Source organism: Phocoena sinus, chromosome 9 (assembly GCF_008692025.1).
Source record: "Phocoena sinus isolate mPhoSin1 chromosome 9, mPhoSin1.pri, whole genome shotgun sequence".
NCBI classification, from domain to species: Eukaryota; Metazoa; Chordata; class Mammalia; order Artiodactyla; family Phocoenidae; genus Phocoena; species Phocoena sinus.
The window spans coordinates 80,406,838-80,426,880 of record NC_045771.1 but is presented as its reverse complement, the minus strand read 5'-3'; the positions used below and the strand labels follow the sequence as shown (position 1 = coordinate 80,426,880).

The following is a 20,043-nucleotide window of genomic DNA, read 5'->3' as shown; positions in this document are numbered from 1 at the left end:
GCCTTGGAAGACAGAGATAGAATCTCCCTTCAGGGCAAATAGAAGATTTGTTTCCTGACCAGGATAATAAAGATAATGTCTCCCTCTGGGCAAAGGTTGGACAGCTTTGCTAGCAAATCCCTTGTAAGACTGGGAGTTTTCTGAGCTGGAGGTTGGTAAAGCGGGTATGACACAAAACCACTGTGTGTACAGCGTCTACTTAGGCTGCTTTGCCCATCCCCTATGGGACTTGAGGAGGAAAAGACAAGATGGAAACACGAGGCTCGTGCTACCTGCTGTCCTGTGAGTGACAGAGTCCTCTGTCTCTAGCCCAGGCGTTGTCTTCTGCCAGCATCAATGAAACTATGACAGGCTAACTTGTTGTCTTAAAAGCAAGGTAAAATTTCAGACCCTTCACAGTTCTTGACACAAACAAAAGATCATATATTACGTGGTGGCGAAGACAATACATGGCTTTTCTAGGATTGCCAGAACATGTGTTGTTTCTAGCAGCAAACCTAATAGTGGCAGTTGCTCTAGGAATAATGAAATCATTATTTCAGGCACGTCTTAGAAGACGTTTCCTGATTAACTTTTTCTACAGATAGTATGTCTCCCTCCTTTGATCCTCTATATTGCTTTTCTTACTTTTTCTATCTATGACTATAATGATATGTGTACTTAACTTCAGCTCTCTTATTAGGGCTATAAGTTACAGAGGGCAAGGCAGTGACTTATTGCCCCAGCCCTAAAATGCCTACCTGGCATAAGGCCTTAAATGTAATCCCTGCTCATTCATTGTCTATTGGCAGACTTTTATCAGTCAACATTTCTTTATCACATTCTTCAAAAAGTCAATTCAGTAAACGATCCTACAATAAAGTGTGAGATATAGATTCACTGACATGAAAGTGCTGCAAGCAGTGTCAAATAAATGAGACGAGTAACTTTCCAGTCTAATCAGGGAGGAAATCCTGCAGGATTTAGCAAGTTTGAGAGACTGGCAGGATTTCTGAGGGTAGAGAAAAGGGTGTTAACCAGATCACTCTGGGTCCATGGAAGGGAGAGAGGTGGAAGATTAAATTATGAACACTCACCACTAAAGTGCAACACAGGGGAACTCTCCAAATGAACAATGTCATTATATATTTACTCAAGTTTTGCTTTTGTTGTTGTTTATACATTAGTTTGCTTTGGTTTCTTTCTTTCTTTTTTTTTTTTTAACAAAATTTAACAGGCTCAGGACTGCATTCAAAGGTCCACTCAGGTGAGAAAAGATAAGAGAATGATCTCACTGGAAATCAAAAGTTATTTTAAAGCCATCATGTACAAATGTTCTGCCAAGACAGTAAGGGAAATGATTTTCCTCATTTGTTCTGGCAGTAAGGATGCCTTTTGGTTCTGCTCCAGAGTATAGCATCAACAAAAACCCATAAAATTAAGCTATTTGTTCTGCATAAAACATTTTTAAAGGCAGTTAAGCAACAGGGTTGTAATGACATTTCCAAATTCTCTGCACTGAGAAAGGTACAAAAAGCAGAAGGTTAAATACACATCATTTCATCACAACACTCCTACAATATAATTTAATTGTTCCAATGCACTTTAACAGGCCATTTACTATTCCTGCATATCTCAAAGGAGAAAAATAAAATAAAATAAAAATTAAATTACAAAGTAATTCTTACCCGGACTCCCTACTGAGTCTCCTAATTACACCAGGATTAAGGATTTAACAATTCTATTGTTACAAGATGTTAGGACACTCAGAGATTTTGGAGAGCAAAAACAAATGAACAAAGAAGCAATAATTTAACTGTCTAAAAAACATTATTTCCTTTTTTATTGAAAAAAATTAAATAAAATGATCCAGGTAATATAAGTCTCTCTTCCTTGGAATACATTTAAGTGATTAAGACACTATTATAACTTCATCTAATATTCTCTTCCTAATTCTATTATTCTAATGAAAAATGTTTGTTTATATTTTAGTCTTTCTTTATATATTTTATATCTATATATAGTGCCCGTGTCTGTCAATGTATATTTTAATGAAAGGTCCTATAAATGTCATTAAAATCAAGAAAATAGATTGAGTATAACACATTAAAAGAGGCCTAATGGTTTATAAATGGTAGTTTTAACCTGACACGTTATCCTTACTGCTTATGCTTTTATACTTAATTACAATGGCTGTCATTATTCAAGTAATTTGTATACCAGAATTATAATCTTTTGGACTATAGACAAGATTTGTTCTTGAAATGTTTATAATCCAAAGCTTTTGAATTAGAACACTATTATTATGACACAAACATTTCTGGCCTTGTGTGTGCCCTTTTTAATGGATGAAATTTACTAAATTGCCATCATTAATGTGAAATACCATTTGCCATTTTATATGCAAATTAGATTTAAATGCCTTTCTCTCACTTAAAAAAATTAAATTCTAAAATTCAAGCATTATTTTTCACCTTGGATTCAGTAAAGTTGAGTAAATGAGAAAAGTATAAATATTTTTACAAACAGAAGTGACTGAGTTATATTTAGAGATATCCAAATTAAGTAGTGTAACTTTAGCTTAAAATAATAGTGGTGAGAGTAATTTTAGAAAAATAAAGCTGAAACTTAGAAACTTGGAGAAAGCCAGGGGTGAAAATTTGTTAAAGTGAATATTTATTACTAAATATGGAATGTTTTATGACGTCCTATAAAATACAGCTTAAATAAACAAACATTTCCACTTTTGATTTCTTCATGAAATGAAACAAGAAAAGAAGATTTTATACCTCAAACTACTATTGCTACCTCCCTGAGAATAATTCTGATTTGTTTTTCAGGAATCTCAGTACTTCTCAAATGTGCACAGATTGCAAGGGGCTATGTCGATAGGAGACGGACAAGCTAGTCCCTCACCTGTGGTTGAAATACCGGAGCCTCGTGGGGCACTCAACTCTGCCGCTAAGTTAACAAGGGGGAGACAGTTCCTTCTCGCACTTGTCAGTGGTTTTCCTCCACTACTGTCACCAACCACTAACTGTTCCACTAGTCTCTTAACCATTACGAAGGTAAACGTTAGTCATGCAAAGGGAATAAGAAGCAAGAGGAAAGAAACACCTCGTGACAAAAGGCAGAACTAACAGTACATGGAAGACCACCTCGGGAAACACGGAGTTCACACCAGAGCAGCAGCCTGGTTCTCAACGCCGTGACGTGGTGGAAAGACCTTAGGCTTCTAAGACAAGTGAACCTGGTTTTAAGTTCTAACTGCTACTTACTGGCCTCATGGCCCTATTCTCCTCTTCCTTCCATTCACCCAACATGCTGCTGCTAATGCAATCACGCTGAACTACCATTCTGATTGTGTTTTACACGTATTCAGACTCTCCCACTGGCTCCTGCATTGCCTAGAAGATTAAGTTTCAACAGCACAGCCGTCAGTATTCTTCAGGATCTGGTCTAAACCCCGTTTCCATCCTTAACTCTCACTCTACCCTGTCGATACCCTCATGCCCCCACCTCACCTATCTACTTCAGCCAAGTCATTCCTTCAAAGTGCTCTAAAATGTCTGACCTTCTTCCCTGTACTCTCTCTGTTCCCACTACCTATCTGTGTGAATCAAAATTCCAACTACGATTCAAAGTCCAATTTTAAATTATATCTCCTCCAGGAAACCTCAACTCCCAGCTTCTGTATACTTTCTTAGCATTTTACTTGGGCCTTTGTTATAGTTCTATTCAAACTGCTACCTGTGACAGATGTGTATGTATGTATCTTCTCCATTGCATTAGAAATATTTTAGGGTAGGGACTGTTTTATTCATCTCTGCATACTTCGTACCTCCATGACTGTTTCTAGAACTTAGTTGAATCGTCTCTAAAAATCTGCAGTACTCTTCTACCTCAGTTAGAAATGGCGGCACATAGGAACCATGTGCTAATTCTATGTCTTGTTTAGATAATAACCATGATAGCAAATATCTGGATAATACTTACTATGTTTCAGGCACTGGCCTAGGCAACTAATAAGTCAATAAACTGTCTTATAAAAGCTGTGAGATAAATACTATGATTATCTCTCTTTTACAGATGAGAAAACTGAGAAATAGAGTTATGGAATAAGCTGACCAAGATCACTCATCTCCTAAGTGCTGGACCAGATACGGGAGTTCAGGCAATCTGGCTATAAAACGTGTTCTTTGCTATTACATTCTGCTACTTTTCAAAAGGTCTTATAATATCTGCAAATGGAAATAAGTTAAAATAAAACAAAAAATAATTTGTTGGCTCTTTCTGTCAAATATCAAAAAAAAAATGCAGCTGTTGATCCATTATACCTCATTCTAGAAATGAAATGTTGATCAGAAAGAGTGAAGACAAACTTTCAACCAACAAAGAAACACAAATAAAGGTACCACGGCTAATGCTTCTTTATGGTAATACAAATAAACCTGATAAAGATGAATTAGGAAATAAATTTTTCTCATGGAATATGGAAAACAGCACAAAAATGTTTTCAATAATTGTTAGGTGCTATATGAAAAAACTTTACTTTGTGTAATATCTAGAGGGATTTTTAAGTCATTACTAGTTTTGGTTTATTAATTAATATTATTATTCACCATTTTGAAATATTATCATATATTATTGAAATATTTTACAGTCACAGGAAAAGTTTTTTTAAATCCTCTTTTTAAGAATTGCTTGAATTACTCAATAATTGTGTAAATTTTACTCTCAAATGCTCCTTAAATGCTAGCAATATACCAGGATGTTCTGTATTTATTCCTTTGCTTCCCTTTCTTGATCATATTTTTAACATACATAGTTTTTTATGAATTACATGTTTAACGCTAAAAAAACGTAACTCATTTAATTTTGCATGCATATATTTAAATCACCTTAGATTTAACTCAAATTACATTTCACCAGACTGAAGTTCAAACAACTATGCATCATGTAAAAATAACATTTAGGGCTTCCCTGGTGGCGCAGTGGTTGAGAGTCTGTCTTCCGATGCAGGGGACACGGGTTCGTGCCCCGGTCCGGGAAGATCCCACATGCCGCGGAGCGGCTGGGCCCGTGGGCCATGGCCGCTGAGCCTGCGCATCCGGAGCCTGTGCTCCGCAACGGGAGAGGCCACAGCAGTGAGAGGCCCGCGTACCGCAAAAAACAAAAACAAAAAACATTTAATATTGCTGAGTGTACAGCTGCTAACTAGAGAATTTAATAATAACATAATAAACTTTCATTATCTCTTTTGGCCACATCTTGATATTGCACTAAGAATAAATAAATTGGGGATGGAGAATATGAGAAGGAACAGGTACATTCCTTTTCAGATGATCTAGATTGGAAGTTCTTCATCAATACAAAATGATAATTGTAAAATTAAGTAGTGACTGAAAGGAAATTTAATGAGGAAGATTTTTTACTTTCCTGGTGGTCCAGCAGTTAAGACTCCATGCTTCCAATGCAGGGGGTATGGGTATGATCCCTGATCGGGGAAGTTCTGCATGCCATGCAGTGCGGCCAAAAAAAAAAAAAAGCCAAAAAGCCAATTTAAACATGGATAGCTTTTTTTTTTTTTTTTTTTTTTTTGCGGTACGCGGGCCTCTCACTGTCGTGGCCTCTCTTGTTGCGGAGCACAGGCTCCGGACGCACAGGCTGAGCGGCCATGGATCACGGGCCCAGCCACTCCGCGGCATGTGGGATCCTCCCGGACCGGGGCACGAACCCGTGTCCCCTGCATCGGCAGGCGGACTCTCAACCACTGCGCCACCAGGGGAGCCCTCTCATTCTTAAGTCTACTTTTTTTAAACAGACTGTCTATGAAGTAGACCTTGTCTAACTGCTGTTACTGAAAATAAATGCAGAACGTCTATGTGGAGTTTTATTGCTAATCATTCTGTGGAAATAGGCAAGAAAAGTACAAGATAACAAATGCAGGTGGGGTGAAGTCACCTCAGAGTTAATGTAGCTTACCTCTCAGAATTCCTCACGAGTACCCAGCCCTTCTGTGGCCCTGGGAGGGGCATTAGCAATTTTGAAATTTAAGTTTGAATTATATTTCCTGAAGTGGTCCAGCAAACTGTATATACTTCAGGCCCCACAAATCAAGGATTTACCCTTGAATGCAGCAAAGTTATTCAATTTAATAATTTGTATAGCTACTTTCCTTGACATCCTTGCTGGATGGAACCCTGAAGCTTCAAGAGCCAGCTACTATTCTATTTAGCTCTCTAAGATGCAGTTCATATATACTCATCACTCTCCAGGTTTCTTCTCCTTATACAGTCTTCACAGGTCATTTCCTCCATTAAAGCAGTCTTTCTAGCATGAAAGGCCTCAGGGTACAATTAGGCCAAAACAATCAAGGATAAGTAGGTTATTCAATTTCCCCTGCTCTAAAGCAGGATCACATTAAAGTGGGAAGCTGCTAACTCCTGGCCTTAGTTCCACAGAGGAAATGAGGGCTCAGGAAAAGTGTTAACGAGATTTTGTGTATATAAAAGTCATCTAGAGGGCTTCCCTGGTGGCGCAGTGGTTGAGAGTCCGCCTGCCGATGCAGGGGACACGGGTTCGTGCCCTGGTCCGGGAAGATCCCACGTGCTGCAGAGCGGCTGGGCCCGTGAGCCATGGCCGCTGGGCCTGCGCGTCCGGAGCCTGTGCTCCACACGACGGGAGAGGCCACAGCAGTGAGAGGCCTGCGTACCGCAAAAAAAAAAAAAAAGTCATCTAGAAAGCATGTTGTAAATGTGGATTTCAGGGACCCACTCCACGAGAGTTACAGGATCCAGATCCAAGGACAGCAATTTAAGAACTACTTCCTTAATGCAAAGATTCTTAATCTTCTGGGTGTCGGATCCCTTGAAGGATCTTTCCATATTCACATACTTATGATTTTAACATGGAGATTCTATTCGTTTGCTATGGCCGCTATAACAAGATGTTACAGACTGGGTGGCTTAAATAACAGAAATTTCTTTTCTCATAGTTCTGGAGGCTAGGAGTCCAAGTTCAAGGTGTTGGCACCTCTGGTTTCTTCTGAGGCCTCTCCTTGGCCTGCAGAGGGCTGCCTTCTCACTGTGTCTTCACATGGCCTTCCCTCTATGGGCACACATCCCTGATGTCTCTTTAATGTATCCAAATTTCCTCTTTTTATAAGAACACCAGTCAGACTGGATTAGGCCCACCCTAATTGCCTCATTTTAACTTAATCACATCTTTAAAGTCACAGTCTCAGGACTGGGAGTTAGGGCTTCAACATATGAATTAGGGGTTGGGGGAGGAAATCATCCCATAACAGAGATTATTCCATGGCCCCCATTCTAACCACCCCTAGCTTAGCTATTCCTTCAAAGAACTGGAGTGTGCAGATGATCTACCCGAGAGAAAAAGAAGGGGGCCACGTGGTGAACACCACAGTTGGGAGGAAAATGACCATCCAAAAAAAGGGAGAGGAAAATCCATTGAATTTGTCTGGAAAAAGGAAGTCATTGATGGTCTTAAAGATTTATGTGTGTATACCTGGAAAAGACGAAAACTCCAATTTGAAAAGATATATGTCCCCCAATGTTCACATCAGCACTATTTACAATAGCCAAGACATGGAAACAACCTAAATGTCTATCGACAGATGAATGGATAAGGAAGATGTAGTATATATATACAATGGAATATTACTCATGAAATAATGTCATTTGTAGCAACATGGATGGAACTAGAGATTATTATACTAAGTGAAGTCAGACAAAGACAAATAGCATATGATATCGCTTATATGTGGAAACTAAAATATGACACAAATGAACTTATTTACAAAACAGAAATAGACTCACAGACATAGAAAACAAACTTATGGTTACCGGAGGGGACAGGCAGTGGGGGGAGAGATAAATTAGGAGTTTGGGATTAGCAGATATAAACTACTATATATTAAGCTGATAAACAACAAAGTCCTACTCTACAGCAGAGGGAACTATAGTCAGTATCTTGTAATAACCTATAATGGAAAAGAATCTGAAAAAGAATATATGTATACACATATATACATAACTGAATCACTTTGCTGTACATCTGAAACATTGGAAATCAACAATACTTCAATTTAAGAATCTCCAAAAATGATGTGTGTATAATACAAATATTGCATATTTGTTTTATATATATAAATACATATACAATTTTATAATATATATTTTAGATAGACATTGAGAGAGAGAGAGAGAGCAATCATCTCTTTTGAGAACTGCAGAGAAAATAAAATTAAGGATGATAGAAAAAAAAAGGAAAGAGTTAAACACATTATGTGTCTCCACTTCATCCTGCAACTAAAATAGTAGCCAAAGGACATAATGCAGAAAGGACAAACAGAACTTGAGTGGAGCTGCCAAAGAAATATTAGCAACATTTTGGAAGTTCTACAACATATGGACAAGTGTTGACTGGCTTTCCACATGAGAAAAGCTAAAATCTAAATGCCCGCAAGGTGAAGGGAGCCAATAAACAAGCTGATTCATGAAAAAGAACTTGAAAAATTCTCAGGAATTAGAAGTCTAGGGCTCTTCTGAAAATGGGAAAAGGGGTGGGTGTGGGTGAAATCAGGAGAAATCGTTCAACGTCTGTATAATAAACAGCAGGCCAGACAATTGAGAACAAAACTCTGCCTTATAGGAGTCCCAGAAAGAGAGTCAGGAGGAAAATGGAAAAGAAGGGGAAAACATCAAAGAAATAATAACATTTTCCAGCACTGAAGGCCAAGGCTTTCCCCTGCAGAAGGAACACAGTGAATGAAAAACAGATCAAACCTTAAAGAAAATTTGAGAAAATGTTAAAACATAGAAGGGCATGAGGACAGGATTAGGGGAATAGGGTGGCAGGAAACAGCTTATAAATAAAATTTTGAAATTAGAATGGTATCGCACTTCTCTGCAGCTATACTCGAAGTCTGAAAACAATGGAACACTATCCTCAAAATTCTAGAGCAAATGATTTTCATTCTAGAATTTTACATGCATCTACCAATTCTGTGTGGAGTCTGAAAAATATTATTTTTAAACATTAAAAAAACCTCAAAAGTTTACTTTGGATCTTTCTTCAGCAAGCTAATTGAAGGTGTGTTTCAGTAAAATGTCAGACTAAACTACGAAAGAATATCACACAAGTGGGAGGTTGAGGGGATGCTCCAGCATGATGCTGAAGTTCAACTCTGGGCTGACAAGAGAATCAGGAAGGACGCATCTCATTTAAAAACCAAAAACTGATTTGGAAAGCCATACTCTGGTAGAAAGTTTGGTGAAAAATGAGTAAAAGGAATCTAAGCAAATGAAACAAAGAGGAAATATTTCATCTGGGGTGGTGGGAAGAAGTGTGATCCATTTTCCCAATTATAATACTGTAAATAGTTATTACTGAGCTAAAAGTTGTGGTACAGCTCTACTGGGAAGATGACCAGGCAGATGAGTAGGGGTTGCTGGTGTAATAGTGCAGATATTTTAGCTACGGTACTGCAAGAAAAGAAAGCTAAAATCCTCATCTTCCTTTACAGAAAGTCAACAGATATTATCTAAAATTAACAATACCAAGAAAGAACAGTACACAAATGTTATTTAGACATATGGAGGTAAGAACCAGAAGAAATGAGAGTTTTACATGATTTCCTCCTGAGATGAGGAACTGTCAGGGATGAAGGTATGCTGCTTTTTATGATACATTTTTTTTTAAATGCCTTTAAAAAATATGGACATCGTACATTTTGACAAACATAAAAATAAATAAGTAAATTATAAAGAAAATGTATTATGTAATACATACATTTATGCCAAAAATATCCTATGGTCTATAAATATTTCTGCATGTTTTATATAAGGTTGGTATATCAATATTTCTGGAAACATATTACCTCAATTCAACTCTATAAGCATAGATTATAAGAACCATTTTTCTTCTTACAGTTAATCTTTCTCAGAAAAGTTGGGTGCTCGCCTATTTTAATACTTTAATCCTTCAGGTTTAAAAAGCATCCACCTGAATTAGTGATCTTACCAACAGAAATACATGAGTTAGCTATACTGAGTTCACACATCCGTATTTCTTCAGGATGCACCAATCAGAAGTCTTCTGGGGACACAGAGACCTGTAGTGTGCTAGAAAAGTTCATTGTCCACCATTTATAACTTTTTCTCAAAATAATTTTAATGAATATTTTATTTCAATAATATTATCACTCAGAATGTTAAATGGCCAAGACAATGAAAAATCTAGTCCAAGTAAAACCCACATAAGAAGCTAACTCCCTTACTCCTTTTCTTTCTCTCCTGAAATAAGTTTGCTGTCTCCATACCTCTCTATAGTCACTGCCGATGTGTTCTAAGCTGAGGGAGTACACAAGATCCTTGCCTCCCACGAAGAGTCTCTCTTGATATTCATCCAGCAGCATTGTCTGGAGATCAAGAAATCCAAAAGGGCTATGGAAGACTGACGTTCTGTTTAGATCCAAGAGCTCTGAAATGCAAAACAAAATGTACACTAAACACAAGAGAAAATATAAATACCTTTATAACACTTTTCTCATGGCTCTATTTTCATACCTATTAGTACTGTGCAATTAGCATTCATTTTATCATAAATACAAAGTCTTTAAAATTTATTACTCAAAAAGATTAAAAATATATAGCGCATCAACAATACTTAATTGTGTATTTGAAAATTGCTAAGATAGTAGATCTTAAAAGTTCGAATCAACAGAAACATATTCTAACTATGTCAGGTGATGGATATTAACTAAACTTATTGTGGTAAGCATTTCTTTTTTTTTTTTTTTTTTTTTTTTTTTCATGCGTTACGCGGGCCTCTCACTGTTGTGGCCTCTCCCGTTGCGGAGGACAGGCTCCGGACGCGCAGGCTCAGCGGCCATGGCTCACGGGCCCAGCCGCTCCGCGGCATGTGGGATCCTCCCGGACCGGGGCACGAACCCGCGTCCCCTGCATCGGCAGGCGGACTCTCAACCACTGCGCCACCAGGGAAGCCCAGCATTTCTTGATATGTACATATATCAAATCAATATGTTGTAACCTTACACTAACACAACATTATACATCAACTATAATTCAATAACACTGGAAAAAAAATTTTTAATATTTGTTCAGTGTGTAAAAAAAAGTACAATGGAAATAAGTTGTGATATGCACAAATTAACACCTTTTATAAGTTTATTAATTGAAAAGCTTTGATTCAACTTAATAGGTAAGGTAAATATCCTACGTTTTTAAATACAAAAAGAATTATTTTCCACAAACTTTAATGTAAAGTGCTACATGGAAAAGTCATTCCATCATGACTTTTATATTTACTTTTCTATGTATAACAAAAATCCCAATTCTACAATAAATATTCCCAAAGCGAGTCCAGTTAATTCCAGATGAACAACAACTCAGAAAAAATGTTTCCACTTGAAACTGGTTTTGAAAGTCATGTCCAAAATCAAATTGTCCAAGAACGGAAACTATCAGTGTTGTTAATGTGGTAGTATTCAGTACAGTGGGAATGACTGTTAAAACTGATGGGGATCTACTTTCTACCACTGTGATTTGGGCTGGTGTTTATGCATTCACCCCTACTTCAGAAATTACAAATTATTTGTTTTAGTTAACATACATTTAATTTTAGAAAGCCAGAATCTGGCAAACCTCTCGTATGTGTGTATTTGTTTGTTTGTTGAAGCTATTTAATTGCATATGGCAGTTCACTACTTAAGGTTGGTAAATGATAACGTGAGAGCCTTTGAGGATGAGAGAGAATTAATACGAAACCCTGCATGTTGAAGATTTCTTAAAGAGGCTCCTTGGAAATATTGACAAGTTAGAAGATAACTTCATTTCCCAAAGGTCCTAATGCATCTGACAAAGAAGGTGAAATACTGGTAACCAGAACACTCAAACCCAGACAGCAGTATGAAATATGAAAATCGATAGCACTTTGTCCGCTCTTACACTGCCTATTTCTGAGAAAAGAGGAATGAAGTATCTTTTCCCCTCTATTATGAATGTATTAACTTCTATTTCTCTACCCTGAAACTGTTGATGTCCAAAGTTTTGTGGAATGGGGCTAACTTTAAACCTTTAGTTAAAACAACCAATTTTGCTAACATCAAATTATCATTTATAAAGGTAAAACTTGTGATACTGAATCATTTGACCATTCACCTAAATAAAGAACTTAAAGTTTTGAGGGACAGATGGAAATAATAATAAGGTGCTTTATTTAGGGAAGATGAAAATAGGAATTTGAGAGATTACGTGTTCTTGAATCCTGGAAGACAAATTTTTCCCACTCAGTAATTTTGTCAAGGTAGAATCACACTGTTTTCCTTCCTAAATAGGCATTCACAAACAGAGATGCGTATTTTAGGGATTCAATACTATAACAAAAATATAAATCAGAGCTCTCCACTGCCATTACACCTTGTCTTCACATATAATCACTTATGGTTTTACATCCGGGCTGCTAAGTGGAGTATTTTCCAGAAAAGGCTCCCCACTTATTCTAGTATGTTGCTAAAATTCCTCAAGCTTTATGCATGGTGAAATCATTATCTGAAAAGATTCAACTGTTCAAAGAATGGTTATACACTAGCTAGAATTAGCAGGTCTCTAAACTACAGACTTACCAAACACAGTAATGTACAAAGCTTAGGAGAATAAGTTGGCTGGAAAATGAGAGAAAGCCAGGAAAGGAAACAAACATGAGGGCGCTACCCTAAAGTACTGTCACAGTGGAGTAGTCAGTGCCAATTTTTAAAAGTATGAATTGGAAAGAGAGGCAGCTCAACCAGTAAAGGAGGCACTCCATAAATGAATTCCATCTAGGGATGGAATGACCTTGCTTTTTCCCAATCAGTCATTAGGACCTCATTACCTCTGTATATAAATAGAGATATAGACATCAAAACTTCTACTTGTTTTTATGACTTGCCAACTTCTGCAATGCATACTATAATTTTTATAGTGTAAAGGTCATCGTTCCTGTTTCTTTGTCAGTAATAGAGACTAACTACTGGCCCATCAGTCTTATTTTCTTCTAATCAAATTTTATTCTGACCCATCTTCCCATCGCTATGATGAAGTCGATCCCATGAGACCACAAAGAGGAACTCATGTTCCTGTGGAGATGTAGACTGGAAAATGCAAAGGGAAAAATTTCAACAAATGCAAATTTTTTAACTGTTCATTTCTTAGAGCCTTTACATGTATCAATTTTTTTTCCACCACAGTAAACAACCACAGTATAACCGTTTGAATTACCACTGTCCTTTATTTTACTTATGAAGAAACTCAGGTGCCCAGAGAATAAATGACCATCCTATAGCTATATACTATTACAATGAAAAATCACTCAAATTACAAAAAAAAAAACAAAAATGAGAATTAAAGTACAACAGATGTATATGCCATAATGAAAGTCCTGTAGGCTGAGAATCTGAAGAGCCAGGTTCTGGTCTTGGCTTCGCCATTAATTACCTGAGTAACTAGGAACAACCACTTAACCTCTTTAGATTGGTTTCCTCACATGTTAATCACCCTTGTACACTCAAACTTATTAACTCTTTGACTAAATTGCATTTTTGAAATGGAGGTGATAAAACATTGCTAAAAAAAATAAACAAACCCAACCACAGATATTTTACAGCCTTTCGAAGCACAGTGCTGAATCTGTATTTTTTGGAATCTTAACAAATGGAGGGAGTGATCAATGAACAAGTCTACATATCCCACGACCCTTATTTAAGCTTGCCTGAAAGGAAGTAGTTAAAATATTCATTTACTACCTTTCATATATTTAAATGATTACAGGGTCAGGGAATACTTTTCGGTTATCAGGAATTTCGGAGCTAATTTATTTCGATTCATCCATATCACCTCAGAGAAAATTGCTGCCAAGGTATGTCTGGATACATAAAATTGAATATCATGTAGGTGCGTCAGGCAGTAAGTTAAGAAATTTCATTGCACTTACGAAGACACTTCCTGGGATAATGCCTAACTTATTTTTTTTAAATATAAGATCCAATAAATAGACTGCAGTTTTCTTTAAACATGTTCCCAATATGAGAGCTGTGCATTGAATGTTTCTGCAACTCTCCACTTTGACCATCACCACCCAACAGAATAATGCCAACGACTGATTCCTAAGAAGTTCAGGCTCTTCCGTGGAAATTTCAGAATCAAGGTACTAACCACTGTCTGTGATTCTCCAACATCCTTGACTTTTAAGTCAGGAAAGGTTAAAAGTACCCATTATGCGTAAATATTTGTGTTTTAGACATATATCTGGAATAATGGACACAGAGGCATTCTAAACTAGAAACATTTTTTAAAGGTTGTGCGTATTTATGCTTTAATACTAACTCTAATTTTCTACTTTTATTTATTTATTTAACTTGCATCTTTCCAAAAAGGATCTGAGATGACTCATACAAATATATTCAGTTGAACAAACAAATATACTGCTAGGGGTGCTAAAATGAAGGGAAATAAAAAACGAAGAAAATAAGATGGGAATGCTGGAATAAATGCTATTAAGTGAAAGTTATTCTCTAATATCCTATACACTGTTAAAGTGAGTATCAAAATTGACCCCAGGCTTCTTAAAATTCAAATTAAAAGTCACTATAACACAGGAGAAAAACTATATCAATTGCTTAAGAGTACTGCCTGATGTGATGATCAATTTTAGGTCTCAACTTAACTAGATCAGGGCTGCCCAGATATTTGGCTAAACATCTCATTTAATCATGGGCACTTCCACGAGGTAAGACCTACAACTACCTCCGTTTTCTAATTGCAAAAAGAGAGCTTTTAAGAGATTCAGTGCACAGCTAAGGTTATTTGGTCATTGTTGGTGCCAAAATTTGAATAAGAGGTTGACTGGAGAGCTTTGCTATTAATGATCCATGTGAGATGGGGTGTTTATCACCACTGTATACTCACAGAGCTTAGTCATCCCCAATTCTGGTCCCCAGAGACGAAGAGCATCAAGATTGTTTGACTTGTTAAAAGCTTGCTCCTTATAAACAGTGACTCCATAACCTTATATAGAAAACTCCCTATAGAAGCAACTAAGTCTAGTCTATTAAGGGATTATGATGTTTCTGAACTTGAATACATTTTTGCAGAGCTTGATATTAATAATAAAGTAAAACGGAAGGTTTTCCCAATATTCAATAGCTGTGATTGATATAATTCAAAACAATTCAACAGCAAGAACATCAAAAGGAAAATTTAGGTTAATATCAATTTTAATTACCTTTCGTATGTATTTAAAAAGCTGTCTCAAATGACTACGGACGCGTTCATGTTGCTTTATTAATTGGTGACATTTTCAGTTTTATACATCTTACTTTAAGAAAACTGAAATGTTTGTAGATAACTTGTGATAAGAGTTTCAAAATGATTTGAAAAATTTTTTGGTATATACTTAGGCAAACAAAACAAAACAAAAACCTCAAGCAGGAAGCTTCCCTCCTTCTTTAAGAATATTTCCTCATTTTAGTTTTAGAGCCAGCATTTTAAGTCATAATAGTGGTCTTAGCACCAAATTATAGTCCGTGGACTTGGTGTATTTACCAAGCAATGGCTGACCTATTTATCCCTCTGCACTGCTGCAAGCTGCTTAGATGAAAGAATCAGAAAACATACAGGAAGAGGGGAACAAAGAAACTCTAATCTCAGGTAATCTCCAGAAAACACAGTGCAAATAATGGACAGTGCTGACCGCGTAAACCCGGAGGAAGCTCATCTTGAGTTCTTCCTACTCTAAAAATAACACGAATTACTTGGGGGAGGCAGTGGACAAAGAAACAAGACTAAACTGGGATGCACCAACTGAAGGTTCATCCGGAAATTTTCTCAGGAGGGAACTAATTATTATTGCTAAACTGCCTGCTAATTATCAGCTGTCAATGAAGGCATACTCAGAGGATTTAGTCATTTCCTCTCATGGTCTTTCTTTTAAAACTGCAAGGGAAATAGTTTTAAAACTCACTGACATCAATATATTATAGAGACAGTTCTCCTCACTTTGTCAAAATATAATTAAATTCCACACATCCATGTACAAGATGGGGGAGGACAGAGTATATTTTTAAGTTCTCAAACAAAAAAATAGATCTCCTAGGGATGGGTGTTTCCTTTTTTGAATGCATTCTTCTACCAGTCACCTGCAAAGTAGTAGTAGACTTCCTGAGACCCAGGACTTTAAACTTTTTATTATTTTCCAAATCAATTCTTTTATTCAATGTCTTAAAGTTAATTCAACAATAAAATATTGAATCACACACGAAGTCAGCATTATTAAAGAAAATGAAATGTAGAAATAAAGGTTCGAAATTTCTTCAACTTCTTAACAATTCCAATGGAAAAGGTTTCTTACTACATGCTTTGATGATTTTGACAGACCTGATCAATATTCACTAATGGCTTGTAATAAGGTTGAAACAGAGTGGTAAAGAAATAAGCGATTAACTTTTTTTTAAGTGTAAACAGGGCTTCCTAATTGGTCTTTCCAGCAATGGACTGTGGCCAGCCTTTCAGGCACTTTCTGAACTTTTAGATTTCTATCTTACTCACAAGTCAAAGGTCCACAACAGGCATTGTGGTGTTCCAACTTTTAATCATAAACTGCTTCCAACAAAAGCAGAAAAAGTTCAAAAGTACACATGAATAGCCTAGGCATTAAACAGCCTTTTATTTCCTCGGTCAAGAAAAATAATAGTGTCCGAATTTTAATATTCCTTATGTTCCTATCTTATATAAATTATCATTATCCAGTGTTATACACGATATTCTGCCTTACAGGTCTCTGAACTCCTCCACGAACACAAGGGCACCATGGGACAAAGGTTACACAGAATCACTGTCTACGTATGTACTGTATGTGTGTGAGTGCACATACTTAAATCATTGAACTGAACAAAATCATAGAATATAAAGTGCTACTCCATAAAAGTCAATGATTTAACAATTTTTGATTGCCTCCTAAATATTTAATTACATTTTATTCCAGTGGAGGCCAAAGGAGCAAGTCCTAAGTGAACAGCTTCCGAAGCTGAGCCTGCAGGCCAGAGGGACCCTGACCTGGGACCACCCTATGTCCTTCATTCAACATTCCTTTGGGGCCTTGTAAACTAGGACATGTTATTCTAAATATAATGGAAAGGCCCTCAAAGGTTTTAAGGGCAAGTACATGACTGGATTTATTTTTAAAATACCAATTGGTTTTGATGTGCATAATTGCCAGCAGGGGGCAAAAGTTGAATAAAAGGTATGGGGAAAAAATATATATATATTATAAGCAGGTGAGGAGAATGATAGTAGTAAAGCATGGTGCACTGTGACGGCAGAGCCCTGAAAGATTAAGTGGAAGAAAGCTAGCCATCAAATTTTATACAATACAGTAAGTCTTATTTAAAGTTTAAGCTGTTTAGGAATGGGGTAACAGACTGTAATTCATTTTGATGAAACATTCAATGCATACTGAGATAATCTGCATTAGGTACTAGATCTGGGGTTTCAGAGGGATACTAAAAATCAATGTAATTATGTAAAAATAACACAAATCAGATTTTGGCATTCTTCATTTTACTTCTGTACATCAATTTTAGAGGTAAGTTTTTTCAGGCTTATATACCGGAGAAAATCAGGCCGGTTTACCTTTTTTTTTTTTTAAGAAAATATTTTTTATGGTTCAGAACCAGAAAGAATATAAAGATTTACAATGATAGATTCCCTTCCATCTGGCCTCACTCTCCCTGTAGAGTTCTCACTCCTTCACCCTGAAGGGTCAAACCCTGTCTACTTTCTTGGGTATTCCTCCAGAGTTTCTTATACCTACACAACAAATAAGGTAAATATATAGGTCTTTAATACTTTCCTAACTTTTTGTATATAAAAAGAATCATAATAGAAGCTCTGTTGTTTACTTTGCTTTTCTTCACTTTATGTACTTTAAAAGTCTTCCTGTACCAAAACTCAGAGAGGATACAGTTTGCATGATATCCCACTTTACGAATCAGCTATTGGCAGGCACTGCATTTTTATAAATTTTGCTATTAAAAACAGCACTACACATGATATCACTTATCTGTGGAATCTAAAAAAACGATATAAATGAACTTCTTTACAAAACAGAAAGACTCACAGACATAGAAAACAAATTTATGTTACCAAAGGGGAAAGTGGGTGGAGGAGGGATAAATGAGGAACTTGGGATTAGCAGATACAAGCTACTATATATAAAACATAAACAACAAGGACCTACCATATAGCACAGGGAACTATATGCAATATCTTGTAATAACCTATAATAGAAAAGAATATGAAAAAGAATATATATAAATGTATAACTGAATCGCTTTGCTGTACACCTGAAACTAACGCAATACTGTAAATTAACTACACTTCAATTTTTAAAAAACAGTGCTAACAATGTGTATACATGAATATATGCCAATCCACATATGTGAAAATATATTTGTAATATACATTTTTAGAGTGGAATTACTGGGCCTAAAGATACATGAGTTCATAATTTTTTACAGAAACTGCCAATGTGCCTCCATAGGAATTATATCAGTTTAATATTCTACTACATGTGAGAGACACTGTTGCACACCACCTAAGAGAACAGTATGTTATTAAAATTTAGGATTTTTGCAGATCTGACTATGGGAATACAAATTAATTTTCTTATTATGGATGAAGTTAAGCATCCTTTCCTATATCTCAGAGTACCCTATTGTCACTTTTTGTCATTTTTCTCTTTATGTCCATTGCCTATTTTTCCACAGGATTAAAGGTGCTTTGTCAACATCTGAATTTAAGAAATGTTTAAACTGTTAAGTTTTATGTTTTGTGAATCATGGCTGAAAGATGAAGGAGGCGAGGCTCTTAAATGTAGAAATTTGTGCTTCAACCATGTTAGAAACATATTTTTAATGTGTTATAGTTTTGCTTTAGCAAGTAGAGTTAACTCTTGATTATCCAGGGTAATTAACCAGTTTGTCATTAACAGCTCACCAAAAAAAATGTTATAAATCAAGGAACATGCTTGGTCTCCCGGAGGCTGAACTGGGCGTCAACAAACTCCCAGGCACAGCTGTTCAGCTGGGGAGCCCTACGTGGGTCAGGAAAGGTGGAGCCTTGGCCACAGTGGAGGTGCCACCGTTGGGGCAGTGACAGTGGTTTTACAGCCAGAGGCCTTTGTGAGATGTTTTCTCCTCCCTAAGGAGACCATGGTTGATCCAGACTTTTTCCTCATCCATCCATCCTCCCTGCTTTCAGGGGCATGTTTTCCAACTGGCCTCTTCAGACTCCAATCCCCTTCAGACTTCCTCTGGATTTTTCCGATAGCTCCATTTTTGAAGATCCCCATTGAATCCATTTTTACTCATTTGGTTTCACTTTAACAATTATTTCCAGTCACTCATGATTCCCAAATCCACAACCCTATCTCACACACGGATTAACTAGGAGTTATATTAAGAGGCATAATATTTTCTTAATAATTTACTCACTACTATAAAATATCAGAAATGTTGTGCTTAACACGCAGTTTCCCAAGGCCACTACTGTGGAGGTCAATTTTTACTTATAGTCAGGCTGTTATTGAACACTAGCCAATGAGAAAGTTTCTTTCACATGGAGGGGAAAAATGACTCACTCAAAACTGACCTTTCAACCCTACTCTTCTTAACTTGACTCTGTGTTGATTTCTGGACACTTGTTTATGAGAATTCCAAAATTCAAAGTAACAAGTATTCTACAAGATGTTTTAAACGTTCAGTCAGAGCAGAAGTTAACAAAGCCAAGAATATGTGTGAAATGCCGTAACGTTTTCTATACTGTTAATCATTTAAAACTTATCGAGAGGAGGGGTGTGAAAGGAAACATGTTCCTAGAAGTCCAACGAAGTGCTCTCCGCATTATCATAGTGTGCTATAGGTTTGATCATCATCTGAACATCTTCCTTTCAAAATATTTTCATATAATCTATGAAATTATCTGT

The 20,043-nt window shown here is 36.5% G+C and overlaps 1 protein-coding gene across 1 annotated transcript in view; it reads right to left on the bottom strand.

Moving 5' to 3' along the window:
* The window catches only part of SEMA3E (semaphorin 3E), a 260,800-nt gene that overhangs the window by 96,823 nt on the left and 143,934 nt on the right, over positions 1-20,043 (bottom strand). Inside the window, exon 2 of the mRNA XM_032643034.1 lies at positions 10,325-10,485. Coding sequence (XP_032498925.1) covers positions 10,325-10,485 — 161 coding nt within the window. The remainder of the gene's footprint in view (positions 1-10,324; positions 10,486-20,043) is intronic.